At 42.9% G+C, this 19,567-nt stretch overlaps 1 protein-coding gene across 1 annotated transcript in view; it reads left to right on the plus strand.

Annotated features, from left to right (window-relative positions):
• Positions 1-19,567, plus strand: part of LOC120065488 (ceramide synthase 5-like) — a 47,445-nt gene that overhangs the window by 25,964 nt on the left and 1,914 nt on the right. Inside the window, exons 4-9 of the mRNA XM_039016534.1 lie at positions 8,368-8,425; positions 8,525-8,575; positions 8,900-8,992; positions 11,072-11,200; positions 11,592-11,698; positions 18,379-18,535. Of these exons, the coding sequence (XP_038872462.1) occupies positions 8,368-8,425; positions 8,525-8,575; positions 8,900-8,992; positions 11,072-11,200; positions 11,592-11,698; positions 18,379-18,535 (595 nt within the window). The remainder of the gene's footprint in view (positions 1-8,367; positions 8,426-8,524; positions 8,576-8,899; positions 8,993-11,071; positions 11,201-11,591; positions 11,699-18,378; positions 18,536-19,567) is intronic.

A 19,567-nucleotide genomic window follows, 5' to 3' on the forward strand; every position in this document is an offset into this window, starting at 1 on the left:
TATCAAACCCAGTACATGTAGGTTATCAAACCCAGTACAGGACATGTAGGTTATCAAACCCAGTACATGTAGGTTATCAAACCAGGTACAGGACATGTAGGTTATCAAACCCAGTACATGTAGGTTATCAAACCAGGTACAGGACATGTAGGTTATCAAACCCAGTACATGTAGGTTATCAAACCCAGTACATGTAGGTTATCAAACCAGGTACAGGACATGTAGGTTATCAAACCCAGTACATGTAGGTTATCAAACCCAGTACATGTAGGTTATCAAACCAGGTACAGGACATGTAGGTTATCAAACCCAGTACATGTAGGTTATCAAACCAGGTACAGGACATGTAGGTTATCAAACCCAGTACATGTAGGTTATCAAACCCAGTACATGTAGGTTATTAAACCAGGTACAGGACATGTAGGTTATCAAACCCAGTACATGTAGGTTATCAAACCAGGTACAGGACATGTAGGTTATCAAACCCAGTACATGTAGGTTATCAAACCCAGTACATGTAGGTTATCAAACCAGGTACAGAACATGTAGGCTATTAAACCAGGTACAGGACATGTAGGTTATCAAACCAGGTACAGGACATGTAGGTTATTAAACCCAGTACAGAACATGTAGGTTATCAAACCCAGTACATGTAGGTTATTAAACCAGGTACAGGACATGTAGGTTATTAAACCAGGTACAGGACATGTAGGTTATCAAACCCAGTACATGTAGGTTATCAAACCAGGTACAGGACATGTAGGTTATCAAACCCAGTACATGTAGGTTATCAAACCAGGTACAGGACATGTAGGTTATCAAACCAGGTACAGGACATGTAGGTTATCAAACCCAGTACATGTAGGTTATCAAACCAGGTACAGGACATGTAGGTTATCAAACCCAGTACATGTAGGTTGTCAAACCAGGTACAGGACATGTAGGTTATCAAACCCAGTACATGTAGGTTATCAAACCCAGTACATGTAGGTTATCAAACCCAGTACATGTAGGTTATCAAACCAGGTACAGGACATGTAGGTTATCAAACCCAGTACATGTAGGTTGTCAAACCAGGTACAGGACATGTAGGTTATCAAACCCAGTACATGTAGGTTATCAAACCCAGTACATGTAGGTTATCAAACCCAGTACATGTAGGTTATTAAACCAGGTACATGTAGGTTATTAAACCAGGTACAGGACATGTAGGTTATTAAACCAGGTACAGGACATGTAGGTTATCAAACCAGGTACAGGACATGTAGGTTATCAAACCCAGTACATGTAGGTTATCAAACCAGGTACAGGACATGTAGGTTATCAAACCAGGTACAGGACATGTAGGTTGTCAAACCAGGTACAGGACATGTAGGTTATCAAACCCAGTACATGTAGGTTATCAAACCCAGTACATGTAGGTTATCAAACCCAGTACATGTAGGTTATCAAACCAGGTACAGGACATGTAGGTTATCAAACCCAGTACATGTAGGTTATTAAACCAGGTACAGGACATGTAGGTTATTAAACCAGGTACAGAACATGTAGGTTATCAAACCCAGTACATGTAGGTTATTAAACCAGGTACAGGACATGTAGGTTATTAAACCAGGTACAGGACATGTAGGTTATTAAACCAGGTACAGGACATGTAGGTTATCAAACCCAGGACATGTAGGTTATCAAACCCAGTACATGTAGGTTATCAAACCCAGTACATGTAGGTAAATCAAACCAGGTACAGGACATGTAGGTTATCAAACCCAGTACATGTAGGTTATTAAACCAGGTACAGGACATGTAGGTTATCAAACCAGGTACATGTAGGTTATTAAACCAGGTACAGAACATGTAGGTTATTGTTACGCACGCCTCTGAGAAGAGGGAACGCAACTCCCTGCTGCAACTCAACTCCCTGTGAAGTGTAAGAGGTATGGACTGTAGGCGTGAGTAAGGACGACAAAGGCAGATTTTACCGTTACTAGGATTTATTTCCTTACGGTAATATGGGGAAAAGGGGCTGGACGGAACCAAAGCAAAGAAAGTAAATATCAAAACTTCCCCCTTTCCTATCTAACCTGCCTACCCACTACTTACCTATCTTAGCACCACCTGGTGCCCTAACCAAAATACAGGGGGTGGTCCGCCCAGGTCTTACCTAGTGTGCCTAGACAATGAATATACTACGGGTATATGTATGCCCGCGGGCCTCTTGCCTAAGCACTCCCAAAGTGCCTTCTCCTTCCCCCCTGGGAACAAATGAAACAGAACAATTATTAACAAACAATTTCAATAATCAAAACAGTGCGTCCTATAACACATAACCAATCAGCTCCCTCAGCAACAACTTATATAGTACATACCAAATCTCTGAGAAACAACCAACACTTTATCACAATCAAATTCTCAAGCAAGGATCTCTCTCTCCAATCTTTCCAAAATCTTCTCTCTCTAATGATTTCTCTCCCTCCAAAAAAGATCTCCTTTCCTGAACAGAACACTGGCTTTTATATTCCTCAGGTGGCAAAGGTAATTAGTGTCAGCTGCTTCTTGACGAGGGGGCGTGGTCAGCTCTCCAATTATCAATTAGCCATGGAGAACTCAGGAAGCTATCTCCTGAAACACACACTAAAATACATACCACAACACAGAAAACTGGGGAACGTAACAGTTATCAAACCAAGTACAGGTCATGTAGGTTATCAAACCCAGTACATGTAGGTTATTAAACCAAGTACAGGACATGTAGGACATGTAGGTTATCAAACCCAGAACATGTAGGTTATTAAACCAAGTACAGGACATGTAGGTTATCAAACCCAGACCATGTAGGTTATTAAACCAAGTACAGGACATGTAGGTTATCAAACCAGGTACAGGACATGTAGGTTATTAAACCAAGTACAGGACATGTAGGTTATCAAACCCAGTACATGTAGGTTATTAAACCAAGTACAGGACATGTAGGTTATTAAACCAGGTACAGAACATGTAGGTTATCAAACCCAGTACATGTAGGTTATCAAACCCAGTACAGGACATGTAGGTTATCAAACCCAGTACATGTAGGTTATCAAACCAGGTACAGGACATGTAGGTTATCAAACCCAGTACATGTAGGTTATCAAACCCAGTACATGTAGGTTATTAAACCAGGTACAGGACATGTAGGTTATCAAACCCAGTACATGTAGGTTATCAAACCAGGTACAGGACATGTAGGTTATCAAACCCAGTACATGTAGGTTATCAAACCCAGTACATGTAGGTTATCAAACCAGGTACAGGACATGTAGGTTATCAAACCCAGTACATGTAGGTTATCAAACCAGGTACAGGACATGTAGGCTATTAAACCAGGTACAGGACATGTAGGTTATCAAACCAGGTACAGGACATGTAGGTTATTAAACCCAGTACAGAACATGTAGGTTATCAAACCCAGTACATGTAGGTTATTAAACCAGGTACAGGACATGTAGGTTATTAAACCAGGTACAGGACATGTAGGTTATCAAACCCAGTACATGTAGGTTATCAAACCAAGTACAGGACATGTAGGTTATCAAACCCAGGACATGTAGGTTATCAAACCCAGTACATGTAGGTTATCAAACCCAGAACATGTAGGTTATTAAACCAAGTACAGGACATGTAGGTTATCAAACCCAGACCATGTAGGTTATTAAACCAAGTACAGGACATGTAGGTTATCAAACCAGGTACAGGACATGTAGGTTATTAAACCAAGTACAGGACATGTAGGTTATCAAACCCAGTACATGTAGGTTATTAAACCAAGTACAGGACATGTAGGTTATTAAACCAGGTACAGGACATGTAGGTTATCAAACCCAGTACATGTAGGTTATCAAACCCAGTACAGGACATGTAGGTTATCAAACCCAGTACATGTAGGTTATCAAACCAGGTACAGGACATGTAGGTTATCAAACCCAGTACATGTAGGTTATCAAACCCAGTACATGTAGGTTATTAAACCAGGTACAGGACATGTAGGTTATCAAACCCAGTACATGTAGGTTATCAAACCAGGTACAGGACATGTAGGTTATCAAACCCAGTACATGTAGGTTATCAAACCCAGTACATGTAGGTTATCAAACCAGGTACAGGACATGTAGGTTATCAAACCCAGTACATGTAGGTTATCAAACCAGGTACAGGACATGTAGGCTATTAAACCAGGTACAGGACATGTAGGTTATCAAACCAGGTACAGGACATGTAGGTTATTAAACCCAGTACAGAACATGTAGGTTATCAAACCCAGTACATGTAGGTTATTAAACCAGGTACAGGACATGTAGGTTATTAAACCAGGTACAGGACATGTAGGTTATCAAACCCAGTACATGTAGGTTATCAAACCAGGTACAGGACATGTAGGTTATCAAACCCAGTACATGTAGGTTATCAAACCAGGTACAGGACATGTAGGTTATCAAACCAGGTACAGGACATGTAGGTTATCAAACCCAGTACATGTAGGTTATCAAACCAGGTACAGGACATGTAGGTTATCAAACCCAGTACATGTAGGTTGTCAAACCAGGTACAGGACATGTAGGTTATCAAACCCAGTACATGTAGGTTATCAAACCCAGTACATGTAGGTTATCAAACCCAGTACATGTAGGTTATTAAACCAGGTACATGTAGGTTATTAAACCAGGTACAGGACATGTAGGTTATTAAACCAGGTACAGGACATGTAGGTTATCAAACCAGGTACAGGACATGTAGGTTATCAAACCCAGTACATGTAGGTTATCAAACCAGGTACAGGACATGTAGGTTATCAAACCAGGTACAGGACATGTAGGTTGTCAAACCAGGTACAGGACATGTAGGTTATCAAACCCAGTACATGTAGGTTATCAAACCCAGTACATGTAGGTTATCAAACCCAGTACATGTAGGTTATCAAACCAGGTACAGGACATGTAGGTTGTCAAACCAGGTACAGGACATGTAGGTTATCAAACCAGGTACAGGACATGTAGGTTATCAAACCCAGTACATGTAGGTTATTAAACCAGGTACAGGACATGTAGGTTATCAAACCCAGTACATGTAGGTTATTAAACCAGGTACATGTAGGTTATTAAACCAGGTACAGGACATGTAGGTTATCAAACCCAGTACATGTAGGTTATTAAACCAGGTACAGGACATGTAGGTTATTAAACCAGGTACAGAACATGTAGGTTATCAAACCCAGTACATGTAGGTTATTAAACCAGGTACAGGACATATAGGTTATTAAACCAGGTACAGGACATGTAGGTTATTAAACCAGGTACAGGACATGTAGGTTATTAAACCAGGTACAGGACATGTAGGTTATCAAACCCAGGACATGTAGGTTATCAAACCCAGTACATGTAGGTAAATCAAACCAGGTACAGGACATGTAGGTTATCAAACCCAGTACATGTAAGTTATTAAACCAGGTACAGGACATGTAGGTTATCAAACCAGGTACATGTAGGTTATTAAACCAGGTACAGAACATGTAGGTTATTGTTACGCACGCCTCTGAGAAGAGGGAACGCAACTCCCTGCTGCAACTCAACTCCCTGTGAAGTGTAAGAGGTATGGACTGTAGGCGTGAGTAAGGACGACAAAGGCAGATTTTACCGTTACTAGGATTTATTTCCTTACGGTAATATGGGGAAAAGGGGCTGGACGGAACCAAAGCAAAGAAAGTAAATATCAAAACTTCCCCCTTTCCTATCTAACCTGCCTACCCACTACTTACCTATCTTAGCACCACCTGGTGCCCTAACCAAAATACAGGGGGTGGTCCGCCCAGGTCTTACCTAGTGTGCCTAGACAATGAATATACTACGGGTATATGTATGCCCGCGGGCCTCTTGCCTAAGCACTCCCAAAGTGCCTTCTCCTTCCCCCCTGGGAACAAATGAAACAGAACAATTATTAACAAACAATTTCAATAATCAAAACAGTGCGTCCTATAACACATAAGACATAACCAATCAGCTCCCTCAGCAACAACTTATATAGTACATACCAAATCTCTGAGAAACAACCAACACTTTATCACAATCAAATTCTCAAGCAAGGATCTCTCTCTCCAATCTTTCCAAAATCTTCTCTCTCTAATGATTTCTCTCCCTCCAAAAAAGATCTCCTTTCCTGAACAGAACACTGGCTTTTATATTCCTCAGGTGGCAAAGGTAATTAGTGTCAGCTGCTTCTTGACGAGGGGGCGTGGTCAGCTCTCCAATTATCAATTAGCCATGGAGAACTCAGGAAGCTATCTCCTGAAACACACACTAAAATACATACCACAACACAGAAAACTGGGGAACGTAACAGTTATCAAACCAAGTACAGGTCATGTAGGTTATCAAACCCAGTACATGTAGGTTATTAAACCAAGTACAGGACATGTAGGACATGTAGGTTATCAAACCCAGAACATGTAGGTTATTAAACCAAGTACAGGACATGTAGGTTATCAAACCAGGTACAGGACATGTAGGTTATTAAACCAAGTACAGGACATGTAGGTTATCAAACCAGGTACAGGACATGTAGGTTATCAAACCAGGTACAGGACATGTAGGTTATCAAACCAAGTACAGGACATGTAGGTTATCAAACCCAGTACATGTAAGTTATTAAACCAGGTACAGAACATGTAGGTTATCAAACCAGGTACAGGACATGTAGGTTATCAAACCAAGTACAGGACATGTAGGTTATCAAACCCAGGACATGTAGGTTATTAAACCAGGTACAGGACATGTAGGTTATCAAACCAAGTACAGGACATGTAGGTTATCAAACCCAGGACATGTAGGTTATCAAACCCAGACCATGTAGGTTATTAAACCAGGTACAGAACATGTAGGTTATCAAACCCAGTACATGTAGGTTATCAAACCAAGTACAGGACATGTAGGTTATCAAACCCAGGACATGTAGGTTATCAAACCCAGTACATGTAGGTTATCAAACCCAGTACATGTAGGTTATTAAACCAGGTACAGGACATGTAGGTTATCAAACCAGGTACAGGACATGTAGGTTATTAAACCAGGTACAGGACATGTAGGTTATTAAACCAGGTACAGGACATGTAGGTTATCAAACCAGGTACAGGACATGTAGGTTATTAAACCAGGTACAGGACATGTAGGTTATTAAACCAGGTACAGGACATGTAGGTTATTAAACCAGGTACAGGACATGTAGGTTATCAAACCAGGTACAGGACATGTAGGTTATTAAACCAGGTACAGGACATGTAGGTTATCAAACCCAGTACATGTAGGTTATTAAACCAGGTACAGGACATGTAGGTTATCAAACCAGGTACAGGACATGTAGGTTATCAAACCCAGTACATGTAGGTTATTAAACCAGGTACAGGACATGTAGGTTATTAAACCAGGTACAGGACATGTAGGTTATTAAACCAGGTACAGGACATGTAGGTTATCAAACCCAGTACATGTAAGTTATTAAACCAGGTACAGGACATGTAGGTTATCAAACCAGGTACAGGACATGTAGGTTATCAAACCAGGTACAGGACATGTAGGTTATTAAACCAGGTACAGGACATGTAGGTTATCAAACCAGGTACAGGACATGTAGGTTATCAAACCAGGTACAGGACATGTAGGTTATTAAACCAGGTACAGGACATGTAGGTTATCAAACCCAGTACATGTAAGTTATTAAACCAGGTACAGGACATGTAGGTTATCAAACCAGGTATAGAACATGTAGGGTCATATCATAGGCTATAACATCTAGTCTTGATCTATGGTTCTTATTTACTAATGAGTTTGCCCTTGACCTCTGTGGGATTGTGCACGCGTTGTTATGTGTTGTGTGTGTGTGTGGCGGTCTAATTTGTAAATGAATCAGACTACTGTCATTACTACTGGCTTGGTTCTGTCACTGACTACAATACATGATTCATCAGGATGTGTGTAATTATGAAGTGTATGCAAGGTCAGAGACAGAGACACGCATTCTTTTACAGTCCATTGTTCTGTCTGACCCCAGCCCTGTCATGTATTCACAGGTGGAGGTTACAGTCCATTGTTCTGTCTGACCCCAGCCCTGTCATGTATTCACAGGTGGAGGTTACAGTCCATTGTTCTGTCTGACCCCAGCCCTGTCATGTATTCACAGGTGGAGTTTACAGTCCATTGTTCTGTCTGACCCCAGCCCTGTCATGTATTCACAGGTGGAGGTTACAGTCCATTGTTCTGTCTGACCCCAGCCCTGTCATGTATTTACAGGTGGAGGTTACAGTCCATTGTTCTGTCTGACCCCAGCCCTGTCATGTATTTACAGGTGGAGGTCTACATTTTATCTGTGCATATTTACCTATGGGATTCGTTTTCTATGGCAGGTGAGATTTGCGGTGATTGTGTGTATATTTACATATTTCCTATTGACGTAACAGTGGTGTACTGAATTGAGACTGACTGTGTTTGTCTGTGTTGTACAGTGCCCATGGATGTGGGATACACACCACTGCTGGTACAACTACCCCTACCAGGTGACGTTATACAGGCTGCCTCTTTATTTGGTTGGAAGTATTTTGGAATGAAAGAGTACTTCCTAGTAAACCCAGGAGGGTGCAAGAAGACAGTAGTATGGTATACACGTTCAATAATGTCTGTATCCGTATTAACATAAACCCTGTCTGTCTTGGTCCATGTTGGTGTCTAACAGGTCCTGACTTCAGGCCTGTACCGTCCGTATTAACATAAACCCTGTCTGTCTTGGTCCCTGTTACTATCTAACAGGTCCTGACTCCAGGCCTGTACCGTCCGTGTTAACATAAACCCTGTCTGTCTTGGTCCCTGTTACTATCTAACAGGTCCTGACTCCAGGCCTGTACCACTACTACATGACTGAGCTGGGCTTCTACTGGTCCCTCATGTTCTCTCAGTTTACTGACATCAAACGCAAGGTGAGACAGGCAACAGATGTTGTCTGTTTGATGGGAACACACACACACACACACACACACACACACACACACACACACACACACACACACACACACACACACACACACACACACACAGCGCTACTTGAAAGGGGAGAAAGACTGGCCTCTAGATGTAAAAACAAACTACTAGGTATGCTGAGATATTTCTTTCTGTTGTGAGATACGTAGGGATGTCCTTGACTCCACTGGATTAGAGCAGTTTAGTATGACTCATTATGAAAGGTCACATGGGTTCTGCTCAGAAATGCTGTTTGTTTCAACCTCTAAATGCCTAGTTCCAGCACAGGGGACAGGATTTATACTTATGTGATATTAGGATAGAATGTCCCGGTCGTTAATAGAATTATTCAAATTCCATCATGGATTCCATGTGGTCAAGAAAATCTGTCCGGGGTTGGATAAGGCTAAAGCTATGTTGGACTTTGTAAGACTGAGATTAAGATTACAGTGCATTCGGAAAGTATTCAGACCCCTTGACTTTTTCAACATTTTATGTTACAGCCTTATTCTAAAATAGATTAAATCGTTTTTTCTCCCTCATCAATCTACACAGAATACCCCATAATGACAAAGCAAAAACAGGTTATTAGAAATGTTTGCTAATTTATTAAAAATAAAAAACTGAAATATTGCATTTACATAAGTATTCAGACCCTTTACTCAGTACTTTGTTGAAGCCCCTTTGGCAGCGATTACAGCCTCGAGTCTTCTTGGGTATGACGCTACAAGCTTGGCACAGCTGTATTTGTGGAGTTTCTCCCATTCTTCTATGCAGATTCACTCAAGCTCTGTCAGGTTGGATGGGGAGCATTGCTGCACAGCTATTTTCAGGTCTCCGGAGATGACCTGGTCCTGGCTCTGGCTGTGCCACTCAAGGACATTCAGCGACTTGTCCCGAAGCCACTCTTGCGTTGTCTTGGCTTTGTGCTTAGGCTCTTTGTCCTGTTCAAAGGTGAACCTTCGTCCCAGTCTGAGGTGCTGAGCACTCTAGAGCAGGTTTTCATCAAGAATCTCTCTGTACTTTGCTCCGTTCATCTTTGCCTCGATCCTGACAATTCTCCCAGTCCCTGCTGCTGAAAAACATCCCCACAGCATGATGCTGCCACGACCATGCTTCACCGTAGGGATGGTGCCAGGTTTTCCTGACACCAGAGAATCTTGTTTCTCAATGTCTGAGAGTCTTTAGGTGCCTTTTGGCAAACTCCAAGCCGGCTGCCATGTGCCTTTTACTGAAAAGTGTCTTCCATCTGGCCACTCTACCATAAAGGCCTGATTGCTGGAGTGCTGCTGAGATGGTTGTCCTTCTGGAAGGCCACTGTGTTCTTGGGGTCCTTCAATGCTGCAGAAATGTTTTGGTACCCTTCCCCAGATCTGTGCCTCGACACAGTCCTGTCTTGGAGCTCTACGGACAATTCCTTCGATCTCATTGCTTGGGTTTTACTCTGATGTGCACTGTCAACTGTGGGACCTTATATAGACAGATGTGTGCCTTTTACAAATCATGTCCAATCAATAGAATTTACCACAGGTGGACTCCAATCAAGTTATAGTAACAGCTCAAGGACTGATCAATGGAAACAGGATGCACCTGAGCTTAATTTTGAGGCTTTTAGCAAAGGGTCTGAATACTTATGTGAATAAGGTATTTCAGTTTTTTAAATTATATATACAGTGGGGAGAACAAGTATTTGATTCACTGCCGATTTTGCAGGTTTTCCTACTTACAAAGCATGTAGAGGTCTGTAATTTTTATCATAGGTACACTTCAACTGTGAGAAACGGAATCTAAAACAAAAATCCAGAAAATCACATTGTATGATTAATTGGCATTTTATTGCATGACATAAGTATGACAACCTCCTCCTGGTTCGTTATGACCCAGTTGCTGTGACAACCTCCTCCTGGTTCGTTATGACCCAGTTGCTGTGGTAACCTCCTCCTGGTTCGTTATGACCCAGTTGCTGTGGTAACCTCCTCCTGGTTCGTTATGACCCAGTGGCTGTGGTAACCTCCTCCTGGTTCGTTATTGAATTGCAGGACTTCCCCATCATGTTCATCCATCACCTAGCAACAGTGAGCCTGATCAGTTTCTCCTACGCTAACAACATGCTACGTGTCGGGAGCCTGGTGATGTGCGTCCACGACGCATCAGACTTCATACTGGAGGTGAGTGGGTATGGACGGACACACACACACACACACACACACACACACACACACACACACACACACACACACACACACACACACACACACAGAGACACACACACACACACACACACACACACACAGAGACACACACAGAGACACACACACACACACACACACACACAGACACACAGGCTCAGTTCTAGTGTCCACATTTACAAACTAGAATACTACTTAGAATGAGTTGGCCATGCATTCTCAGTGATATGCTAGTGTAGATACTGGAATGTACATCAGTCTTATTTCTCATGAAGAAGGAACTTCTGGTGTGACATGGAACATTCAGTCAGACACAGAAACTAGTAGGTACATTCAATTATATCAAGCTTTTCCTACTCCTTTTTTTCAGGCAGCCAAGCTGGCCAACTACGCCAAGTACCAGCGCTTGTGTGACTTCCTGTTTGTTCTGTTTGCAGTAGTCTTCTTCATCACACGGCTCGTCATCTACCCTCTACGGTTAGTGAAACTCTATGGTTGTCATCTACCCTCTACGGTTAGTGAAACTCTATGGTTGACATCTACCCTCTATGATAAATGCAACACTGCTGGGGTGTATCCACTTGGAAGTAAATGGGCTGAAACAGGGAGGCGCCTACCTGAATTAGTCTAAAAAGATACTTTTTGTTGCGAAAAGTTTTCTGTTGCACTAACGAATACATCCCAGTTACCATCTACCCTCTATGGTTATCCATCTACCCTCTATGGTTATCTACCCTCTATGGTCATCTATCTACCCTCTATGGTTATCCATCTACCCTCTATGGTTATGGTTACCATCTACCCTATCTACCCTCTATGGTTATGGTTACCATCTACCCTCTATGGTTATCCATCTACCCTCTATGGTTATCCATCTACCCTCTATGGTTATCTATCTACCCTCTATGGTTATCCATCTACCCTCTATGGTTACTATCTACCCTCTATGGTTATCCATCTACTCTCTATGGTTATCCATCTACTCTCTATGGTTATGGTTACCATCTACCCTCTATGGTTATCCATCTACCCTCTATGGTTATCCATCTACCCTCTATGGTTATCCATCTACCCTCTATGGTTACCTATCTACCCTCTATGGTTATCCATCTACCATCTATGGTTATGGTTACCATCTACCCTCTATGGTTACCATCTACCCTCTATGGTTATCCATCTACCCTCTATGGTTATGGTTATCCATCTACCCTCTATGGTTATCCATCTACCCTCTATGGTTATCCATCTACCCTCTATGGTCATCCATCTACCCTCTATGGTTATCCATCTACCCTCTATGGTCATCCATCTACCCTCTATGGTCATCCATCTACCCTCTATGGTTATCCATCTACCCTCTATGGTCATCCATCTACCCTCTATGGTTATCCATCTACCCTCTATGGTTATCCATCTACCCTCTATGGTTATCCATCTACCCTCTATGGTTATGGTTACCATCTACCCTATCTACCCTCTATGGTTATGGTTACCATCTACCCTCTATGGTTATCCATCTACCCTCTATGGTTATCCATCTACCCTCTATGGTTATCTATCTACCCTCTATGGTTATCCATCTACCCTCTATGGTTACTATCTACCCTCTATGGTTATCCATCTACTCTCTATGGTTATCCATCTACTCTCTATGGTTATGGTTACCATCTACCCTCTATGGTTATCCATCTACCCTCTATGGTTATCCATCTACCCTCTATGGTTATCCATCTACCCTCTATGGTTACCTATCTACCCTCTATGGTTATCCATCTACCATCTATGGTTATGGTTACCATCTACCCTCTATGGTTACCATCTACCCTCTATGGTTATCCATCTACCCTCTATGGTTATGGTTATCCATCTACCCTCTATGGTTATCCATCTACCCTCTATGGTTATCCATCTACCCTCTATGGTCATCCATCTACCCTCTATGGTTATCCATCTACCCTCTATGGTCATCCATCTACCCTCTATGGTCATCCATCTACCCTCTATGGTTATCCATCTACCCTCTATGGTCATCCATCTACCCTCTATGGTTATCCATCTACCCTCTATGGTTATCCATCTACCCTCTATGGTTATCCATCTACCCTCTATGGTTATGGTTACCATCTACCCTCTATGGTTAACCATCTACCCTCTATGGTTATGGTTACCATCTACCCTCTATGGTAACCCATCTACCCTCTATGGTTATGGTTACCATCTACCCTCTATGGTTACCCATCTACCCTCTATGGTTACCCATCTACCCTCTATGGTTACCATCTACCCTCTATGGTTACCATCTACCCTCTATGGTTACCCATCTACCCTCTATGGTTATGGTTACCATCTACTCTCTATGGTTATCCATCTACCCTCTATGGTTATCCATCTACCCTCTATGGTTATGGTTACCATCTACCCTCTATGGTTAACCATCTACCCTCTATGGTTATGGTTACCATCTACCCTCTATGGTAACCCATCTACCCTCTATGGTTATGGTTACCATCTACCCTCTATGGTTACCCATCTACCCTCTATGGTTACCATCTACCCTCTATGGTTACCATCTACCCTCTATGGTTACCCATCTACCCTCTATGGTTATGGTTACCATCTACTCTCTATGGTTATCCATCTACCCTCTATGGTTATCCATCTACCCTCTATGGTTATCCATCTACCCTCTATGGTTAACTATCTACCCTCTATGGTTATATATCTACCCTCTATGGTTATATATCTACCCTCTATGGTTATCCATCTACCCTCTATGGTTATCCATCTACCCTCTATGGTTATCCATCTACCCTCTATGGTTATCCATCTACCCTCTATGGTTATCCATCTACCCTCTATGGTTACCATCTACCCTCTATGGTTACCATCTACCCTCTATGGTTACCATCTACCATCTATGGTTATGGTTACCATTTACCCTCTATGGTTACCATCTACCCTCTATGGTTATCCATCTACCCTCTATGGTTATCCATCTACCCTCTATGGTCATCTATCTACCCAGTAGTCTTCTTCATCACACGGCTCGTCATCTACCCTCTACGGTTAGTGAAACTCTATGGTTGTCATCTACCCTCTACGGTTAGTGAAACTCTATGGTTGACATCTACCCTCTATGATAAATGCAACACTGCTGGGGTGTATCCACTTGGAAGTAAATGGGCTGAAACAGGGAGGCGCCTACCTGAATTAGTCTAAAAAGATACTTTTTGTTGCGAAAAGTTTTCTGTTGCACTAACGAATACATCCCAGTTACCATCTACCCTCTATGGTTATCCATCTACCCTCTATGGTTATCTACCCTCTATGGTCATCTATCTACCCTCTATGGTTATCCATCTACCCTCTATGGTTATGGTTACCATCTACCCTATCTACCCTCTATGGTTATGGTTACCATCTACCCTCTATGGTTATCCATCTACCCTCTATGGTTATCCATCTACCCTCTATGGTTATCTATCTACCCTCTATGGTTATCCATCTACCCTCTATGGTTACTATCTACCCTCTATGGTTATCCATCTACTCTCTATGGTTATCCATCTACTCTCTATGGTTATGGTTACCATCTACCCTCTATGGTTATCCATCTACCCTCTATGGTTATCCATCTACCCTCTATGGTTATCCATCTACCCTCTATGGTTACCATCTACCCTCTATGGTTACCTATCTACCCTCTATGGTTATCCATCTACCCTCTATGGTTATCCATCTACCCTCTATGGTTATCCATCTACCATCTATGGTTATGGTTACCATCTACCCTCTATGGTTACCATCTACCCTCTATGGTTATCCATCTACCCTCTATGGTTATCCATCTACCCTCTATGGTTATGGTTATCCATCTACCCTCTATGGTTATCCATCTACCCTCTATGGTTATCCATCTACCCTCTATGGTCATCCATCTACCCTCTATGGTTATCCATCTACCCTCTATGGTCATCCATCTACCCTCTATGGTTATCCATCTACCCTCTATGGTCATCCATCTACCCTCTATGGTTATCCATCTACCCTCTATGGTTATCCATCTACCCTCTATGGTTATGGTTACCATCTACCCTCTATGGTTAACCATCTACCCTCTATGGTTATGGTTACCATCTACCCTCTATGGTAACCCATCTACCCTCTATGGTTATGGTTACCATCTACCCTCTATGGTTACCCATCTACCCTCTATGGTTACCATCTACCCTCTATGGTTACCCATCTACCCTCTATGGTTACCCATCTACCCTCTATGGTTATGGTTACCATCTACTCTCTATGGTTATCCATCTACCCTCTATGGTTATCCATCTACCCTCTATGGTTATCCATCTACCCTCTATGGTTAACTATCTACCCTCTATGGTTATATATCTACCCTCTATGGTTATATATCTACCCTCTATGGTTATCCATCTACCCTCTATGGTTATCCATCTACCCTCTATGGTTATCCATCTACCCTCTATGGTTATCCATCTACCCTCTATGGTTATCCATCTACCCTCTATGGTTACCATCTACCCTCTATGGTTACCATCTACCCTCTATGGTTACCATCTACCATCTATGGTTATGGTTACCATTTACCCTCTATGGTTACCATCTACCCTCTATGGTTATCCATCTACCCTCTATGGTTATCCATCTACCCTCTATGGTCATCTATCTACCCTCTATTGTCATCTATCTACCCTCTACGGTTATCCATCTACCCTCTATGGTTATCCATCTACCCTCTATGGTCATCTATCTACCCTCTATGGTTATCCATCTACCCTCTATGGTTATCCATCTACCCTCTATGGTTATCTATCTACCCTCTATGGTTATCCATCTACCCTCTATGGTTATCTATCTACCATCTATGGTTATGGTTACCATCTACCCTCTATGGTTACCATCTACCCTCTATGGTTATCCATCTACCCTCTATGGTCATCCATCTACCCTCTATGGTTATCTATCTACCCTCTATGGTTATCCATCTACCCTCTATGGTTATCTATCTACCCTCTATGGTTATCATCTACCCTCTATGGTTATCTATCTACCCTCTATGGTTATCCATCTACCCTCTATGGTTATCCATCTACCCTCTATGGTCATCCATCTACCCTCTATGGTTAGTGCAGCACAGCCTTCTATGGTTATTATCTGCCTTCTATGGTTTGTCTCTGTCTGTCTGCCAGGTCTCCCTTGGGAAACTTCCTGGTTAATGGGACTTCCTGGTTTATGGGACTTCCTGGTTAACTAAAGGTTAAATAACATTCAGCAGAACTATAGTGCATTCGGGAAGAGTATTCAGACCTCTTGACTTTTTTCACATTTTGTTATGTTACAGCCTTATTCTAGAATGGATTCAGTTGTTTTTTTTATCATCAATCTACACACAATACTCCATAATGACAAAGCAAAAACAGGTTTTCAGAAATTAAAAACTGAAATATGACATTGGCATAAGTATTCAGACCCTTTACTCAGTACTAAGTTGAAGCACCTTTGGTAGTGATTACAGTCTTGAATCTTTTTGGGTATGACGCTACAAGCTTGGCACACCTGTATTTCAAATCAAATTTTAGTGGTCACATACACATGGTTAGCACAGGTTATTGCGAGTGTAGCGCAATGCTTGTTTGGGGAGTTCCTCCCATTATTCTCTGCAGATCCTCTCAAGCTCTGTCAGGTTTAATGGGGAGCATCGCTGCAACAGATATTTTCAGATCTCTCCAGAGATGTTCGATCGGGTTGAAGTCCGGGCTCTGGCTGGGCCACTCAAGGACATTCAGAGACTTGTCTTGGCTGTGTGCTTAGGGTTGTTGTCCTGTTGGAAGGTGAACCTTCGCCCCAGTCTGAGGTCCTGAGCGCTCTGGAGCAGGTTTTCATTAAGGATCTCTCTGTACTTTGCTCCGTTCATCTTTCTATCGATCCTGACTAGTCTCCTAGTCCCTGCTGCTGAAAAACATCCCCACAGCATGATGCTGCCACCACCATGCTTCACCGTAGGGATAGTGCTAGGTTTCCTCCAGACGTGACACTTGGCATTCAGGCCAAAGAGTTCGATATTGGTTTCATCAGACCAGAGAATCTTGTTTCTCATGGTCTGAGAGTCTAGGTGCCTTTTGGCAAACTCCAAGCGGGCTGTCATGTGCCTTTTACTGAGGAGTGGCTTCCGTCTGGCCACTACCATAAAGGTCTGATTGGTGGAGTGCTGCAGAGATGGTTGTCCTTCTGGAAGGTTATCCCATCTCCACAGAGGAACTCTGAAGCTCTGTCAGAGAGACCATTAGGTTCTTGATCACCTCCCTGACCAAGGCCCTTCTCCCCTGATTGCTCAGTTTGGCCAGGCGACCAGCTCTAGGAAGAGTCTTGGTGGTTCCAAACTTCTTCCATTTAAGAATGATGGAGGCCACTGTTTTCTTAGGGACCTTCAATGTTGCAGACATTTTTTGGTACCCTTCCCCAGATCTGTGACTCGACACAATCTTGTCTCTGCGCTCTACAGACAATTCCTTCGACCTCATGGCTGGGTTGTTGCTCTGACATGCACTGTCAACTGTGGGACCTTATATAGACAGCTGTGTGCCTTTCCAAATCATGTCAAATCAATTGAATTTACTACAGGTGGACTCCAATCAAGTTGTAGAAACATCTCAAGGATGATCAATGGAAACAGGATGCACCCGAGTTCAATTTGGAGTCTCATAGCAAAGGGTCTGAATACTTATGTAAATAAGGTATTTCAGTTTTTTATTTTATCCAAGCAGATAAAGTAGGCAGGTAGCCTAGCGGTTAGAGAGGCGAGCCAACAACTGAAGGGTTGCCAGTTCGAATCCCAGGTCAGACGGATCAAATCTGTCAGGAAGTGAGCTTGCCAGTATGCCAGCCCCCTGCACCTCTCCAAAAACATGTATGTGTGTCATTTGGAGGGGTTGGATTAAGTATGGCTGTCTGTTTGCTTTCCATGCGCGTGTGTGTGTGTGTGTGTGTGTGTGTGTGTGTGTGTGTGTGTGTGTGTGTGTGTGTGTGTGTGTGTGTGTGTGTGTGTGTGTGTGTGTGTGTGTGTGTGTGTGTGTGTGCACATACTTTCTGTGCACATCTTAATTCATGATGTGATACTTCCTTTGTTCCAGGATCCTGAACACAACTTTGTTTGAGAGCTGGGAGATCATTGGTCCATACCCTTCCTGGTGGCTCTTCAACTCCCTACTGCTGGTGCTACAGGTGCTGCATGTCATCTGGTCCTACCTCATAGCCGGGATCGCCTACAAGGCCTTGGTCCGAGGAAAGGTGAGTGGGATGTAGGACTGGTACAGGTTAGATGTAGACAGGTGAGTGGGATGTAGGACTGGTACAGGTTAGATGTAGACAGGTGAGTGGGATGTAGGATTGGTACAGGTTAGATATAGACAGGTGAGTGGGACGTAGGACTGGTACAGGTTAGATGTAGACAGGTGAGTGGGATGTAGGACTGGTACAGGTTAGATGTGGGATGTAGGACTGGTACAGGTTAGATGTAGACAGGTGAGTGGGATGTAGGACTGGTACAGGTTAGATATAGACAGGTGAGTGGGATGTAGGACTGGTACAGGTTAGATGTAGACAGGTGAGTGGGATGTAGGACTGGTACAGGTTAGATGTAGACAGGTGAGTGGGATGTAGGACTGGTACAGGTTAGATATAGACAGGTGAGTGGGATGTAGGACTGGTACAGGTTAGATGTAGACAGGTGAGTGGGATGTAGGACTGGTACAGGTTAGATGTGGGATGTAGGACTGGTACAGGTTAGATGTAGACAGGTGAGTGGGATGTAGGATTGGTACAGGTTAGATGTAGACAGGTGAGTGGGATGTAGGACTGGTACAGGTTAGATGTAGACAGGTGAGTGGGATGTAGGACTGGTACAGGTTAGATGTAGACAGGTGAGTGGGACGTAGGACTGGTACAGGTTAGATGTAGACAGGTGAGTGGGATGTAGGACTGGTACAGGTTAGATGTAGACAGGTGAGTGGGATGTAGGACTGGTACAGGTTAGATGTAGACAGGTGAGTGGGACGTAGGACTGGTACAGGTTAGATGTAGACAGGTGAGTGGGATGTAGGACTGGTACAGGTTAGATGTAGACAGGTGAGTGGGATGTAGGACTGGTACAGGTTAGATGTAGACAGGTGAGTGGGATGTAGGACTGGTACAGGTTAGATGTAGACAGGTGAGTGGGATGTAGGACTGGTACAGGTTAGATGTAGACAGGTGAGTGGGATGTAGGACTGGTACAGGTTAGATATAGACAGGTGAGTGGGATGTAGGACTGGTACAGGTTAG

The sequence above is a fragment of the Salvelinus namaycush genome, chromosome 20, assembly GCF_016432855.1.
Source record: "Salvelinus namaycush isolate Seneca chromosome 20, SaNama_1.0, whole genome shotgun sequence".
NCBI classification, from domain to species: Eukaryota; Metazoa; Chordata; class Actinopteri; order Salmoniformes; family Salmonidae; genus Salvelinus; species Salvelinus namaycush.